Source organism: Dermacentor silvarum, chromosome 8, assembly GCF_013339745.2.
Source record: "Dermacentor silvarum isolate Dsil-2018 chromosome 8, BIME_Dsil_1.4, whole genome shotgun sequence".
Taxonomy (NCBI): domain Eukaryota; kingdom Metazoa; phylum Arthropoda; class Arachnida; order Ixodida; family Ixodidae; genus Dermacentor; species Dermacentor silvarum.
Window position 1 is genome coordinate 135,871,011 of NC_051161.1, and position 4,676 is coordinate 135,875,686.

The window sequence follows — 4,676 nt, forward strand, 5'->3', positions numbered from 1 at the left end:
TGCTGAATTTGATTAAATTGCCCGCATCGCCCTGCTCTCGCGCCATCTATGGGACCTTTTATTACTGTTGGCTTAAAGCCGCAACAAAGCCGAGGCTTCGGTCGGCTTGTTTTAACGCGTAGCGTATCTTCGACACACCATTTCTAACACGTTGATTTTCATTTACTAACGTAAAACTAGTCCAATGTGTATTAATAAATGAACCTGCGGATCACGCTTATGTACATATCATCATCATCATCATCACCTATATTTATGTCCACTGCGGACGAAGGCCTCTCCCTGCGATCTCCATTACCCCTGTCTTGCGCTAGCGTATTCCACCTTGCGCCTGCGAATTTCCTAACCTCATCATCCCACCTGACTTTCTGCCGTCCTCGACTGCGCTTCCCTTCTCTTGGTATCCATTCTGAACCCAATGGTCCACCGGTTACCATCCTACGTATTACATGGCCTGCCCAGCTCCATTTCTTCCGCTTAATGTCAACTAGAATATCGTCTACCCCCGTTTGTTCTCTCATCCACACCGCTCTCTTCCTGTCTCTAACGTTACTCCTAAGATTTTTCGTTCCATTGCTCTTTGTGCGTCCTTAACTGTTCTCGAGCTTCTTGGTTACCTCCAAGTTTCTGCCCCGTATGTTAGCACCGGTAGAATGCAATGATTGTACATTTTTCTTTTCAACGACGTGGTAACTCCCAGTCGGATTGGGCAATGCCTGCCGTATGCACTCCAACCCAATTTATTCTTCTGTAATTTCTTTCTCATGATCAGGTCCCCTGTGAGTAATTGACCTAGATAAACATATTCCTTTACAGATTCTAGAGGCTGACGGGCGATCCTGAATTCTGTTCCCTTGCCAGGCTATGAACATATCTTGTCTTCTGCATATTCTCTTACACCCCAATTCTTGCACTTCTCGATGAAGGTCCTCAATCATTTGTTGTAATCCTCTCCATTGTTGCTCAATAGGACAATGTCATCTGCAAACCGAAGGTGGCTGAGATTTCGACTCGATCCTCACTCCTACTCCTGCCCAGTCTAAGAGCTTGAATACTTCTTCTGTACATATATTTTGATTCAAATAGGCCTGAGGTTGCCTTTGCGCTGTATAATGTTGACGTGCATGACCCCGTATCACCAACGCTAGTAGCTCGAAACAGTTTGGGGTATATATACTTCGTGTTCAGGCATGTTTTTAACTGATTGGTGTTGGCCGGGAGTTTGAATCGAGTGGCAGACATGCAGGCAGACAGACAAAGTTTTTCGCGTTAAGTAGCCCAAGAAAGACTATCGACTTTAATAAGTTTAAACTGCGCAGTCTCGCGCTTTGAAAGGGGATTCCAAGCTTCACACGAAATTAGGCCCGCTCCATCATATAATGGTACGCATAAAAATGTTTTGCCCAACTGCCATAGGGTGTCGTTGCATGCGAGGCTCCGGAGCTGCTTCAGTGAATGAGGGCATTGAAGGGCACTCGTGTTCTTTAATTATGCTCATTTTCGAGTATTGTGGAGATAGCGGTGGGACGAAAGTGTGATGCGCAATGACGAGGAGCAAAATAAATCGTGAACGAATGTTGACTGTAGAAACTCTTTGCAGCCTAGACCAACAGCACTTCGGTAACAAAAGGCAGGCCTGTTCACTCCGATCAATGACGTCATGCTAAATGGCCCGAAATTTCCATTGGCTGGCATGACGAAAGGCTAGCGTCACGAAAGCGGTGATCGGTGAAGCGGTGACCAAGGCTGGCGTGACGAAAGCGGTGACGTTAAAATCACCAAAGCTTACTCGGGAGCATCCCGTTAGATTCTATGGCTGTCGGGCTAAGTAGCATTGGTGTGAACAGGACTTGTGCTGTCCAGGTGGTGTTGCCTAGGTGCGCTCAACTACTCCCAGATTGTTAGATGTCTCCCGCAATGAATACACGCTCCTTCATTCCACCAAGAAGCTCAGCGGGCGTGGAATTCGCGTTAAGGAAAGACTCTGAAGGATGTACTGAAATCTGTAATGGCATATTCAATTAGGCAGTTGTAACAATATATAAGAAACATTTGTGACGATAGGTGAAATAAACAATGTGTCACTTTATATACTTTATTTATTTCATACACATCACACTGCAGGCATTGTGGCCAATGCAAGACGGGCCAGCTACACTGGTAAATATGTAAACAAAAGGAATAACGCCTAATACCATTGCAAGAATAAACATCGATCCTTAAGAAAATAAATAAAAAACAAATCAGCAATTTTAACTATAACGAACTATTTAGAACGTGAGTTTGAAGTGATTCAGGAGAGTTAAGATAATGAAGAAGTATGCCATTCCTTTCTTGTGTAGTTCGAGGAAAAATGCAATACCTAAACAGGTTTCTCCTCGGAAGGTAAGGAGAGAGAGTAAGAGTGTGGGTATGACGGGCTTTTCTGGATGCAGAAAGAGTGATGTATGGACTAGGATCTAAAGAAAGCTTAAGGTTTATTCCTGAGTACAAGAATTTCTGTCATAGTAGGTTTCGCCTCGTTTGAACGGTGTGAAATCCGTTATTGCGCAATCTATTGCTTTTAGCAAACAACATTTTTCAATGCGAGAAGCTCAAGTGCAGACAATCTGGGCTATATTGTGCCTAAATGCCTAAATAGTGTCGTAACGTGGTCGGACATGCATATTAAAAATATAAACTACGTACGTTGAGAGATATAGGCCCATGGTGGCTGAGGAGCCATCCGCGGTCCATGGAATCTCAGTGTCATCATTTTCAATCAAAGGACCGGTTTCCTAGCCACAGATTATTTCATTTACAAAACTAAATACGTAAGCCATAACACGACAAAAAATTTGAGGTTGTGATTGAGGGTAGTTGGATTTTGCCCTGCGGTTTTAATATTGAAGTAGTCTGTCGCGCCCACTTGAAAACGGAATTGAAATTATCTGAAAACATTATACGATGGCGTTAGACTAAGTTGGTCACCGAGGAGAAGCGCTGGCTAACTTCGACAAGCAGAGGCGACGACGTGTTATGGAGAGAAGCGACGTGGACTGATTCAAGAATGACCTTTGCAAATGTTGCGCAATGAAAACAATTTTTTGGTTGGCACAGAAGATCACAAAAGCGTGTTTAATTCACCTATGTGAAATTTCAATTGCTATACAATCAAGAAAGCACACATACGTTTTATCACCATGTATTATTATATCGACTTGCCGCTGAGAACAATCTGATTCCAGCAAACATGGCACTGAATATGTCTTCTCGATGAGGTAACGTATCAATATTTTGAAGTGGCCTTCTATACAACTTTGCTTCATATCATTAAGGACTATTTTATGCTACAATACGACGCTTGTGCGTTCTTGTAAGGAAGAATATTGAAAAGAAGGCACACATTTGAAATGGGTATCTTTCTTGTACGAGTAGTACCACACTTTCACATTTAGTGCTTGACATGACTGCACAGTAATAGTGGTGTTACGCAACGTATACATTCGAACGCAATAGAGCTAGATCCGGATCGAACTTCTCGATCGCGAGAGGTTCCAACAAACAGCTTGTGAAAATAAGCCAATAGCAACCGAGAAATTTTATCCGGATCGAAATAGAGTGTTTTCGAAAGTGCGCCGTGCGAAGCCCGTATGGACAATTTGACATGTATTTCTGTTACAGGTCGTTACACTAGCACAACGCCTTCAGATTTTGTGCTGGATATGAGTACAAAGCCTCATTTGATGCAGCTTGACATGTTCAAGACGAACGACCTCCCAGAAAATACATGGGATAAACTAAAGAAGATAATGAGGTGGGATCTCAAGATGGATATAATGAATGCGATGATGACTAGATACAAAACGTGGGTTGAGAAGGAAGTACGGTACTAATAAAGTTTACAGGGAGTTGACCTAATTGAGCTGCATATTCACTTTGAGCATAATTATTAGTTCGCAAGAGTTTATTATTGTTCTTGCTCAACCTACTACGCACAAAATTCTTTATTCTTGCAATATTTATTATTGTTATTATTTATTACCTCCGTTAAATACTCAGGTGTAACAATTAGCAGTAACTGCAAATGGGACACCCATATTAACAACATATGCAACAAAGCATTAAAACGCTTTCTATGTAGAAAGCTAAAGAAGCCACCTTCATCTGTCAAGCTGCAAGCTTATCGTTCCCTCGCACGCCCAGTCCTAGAGTATGCTTCCATAGCGTGGGACCTGTTCATTAATAAGGAAATTGATAAACTTGAACGAATTCGCCGCCTGGTTGCACGGTTTATTTGCTCCGATTACAAAACATCATCATCCGTTTCTGGCATGTTAGGCCAACTTGGACAGGATCCGCTCCACATTCGCCGTAAGATCTCCAGGTTGACATTTTTACAGCGAAGATGTTAAAGGGCTCAGTCTTCGATGGTCGCGTCCGGATGTAGAAAAAGAAAAACTCTCATTGGCCGTATGCTGTATGTGCGAGTGAATGCGCGTGAGGGACGCGCGCTTTCAACAATACTGCAGGCAATATTGCTGCCTGCAGTATTGTGTAAATAAATGAAATAAAATACTTGATAACTTCTTGAACAAAGAGAATGATTGGGTACATAACTTATTGCTGTAAGTAGAGTGAAGGCGGAGCACTGAAGTCAAAATTATGCGACGCATTTTGCAGGCAGCTGGCTATGC

The 4,676-nt window shown here is 42.7% G+C and overlaps 1 protein-coding gene across 1 annotated transcript in view; it reads left to right on the forward strand.

The window, feature by feature from the left end:
- Positions 1-3,910, forward strand: part of LOC119462441 (uncharacterized) — a 32,882-nt gene extending 28,972 nt beyond the window's left edge. The window contains exon 3 of the mRNA XM_037723786.2: positions 3,664-3,910. Coding sequence (XP_037579714.1) covers positions 3,664-3,875 — 212 coding nt within the window. The 3' untranslated portion in view covers positions 3,876-3,910. The remainder of the gene's footprint in view (positions 1-3,663) is intronic.
- The last annotated feature ends 766 nt before the right edge of the window (positions 3,911-4,676 follow it).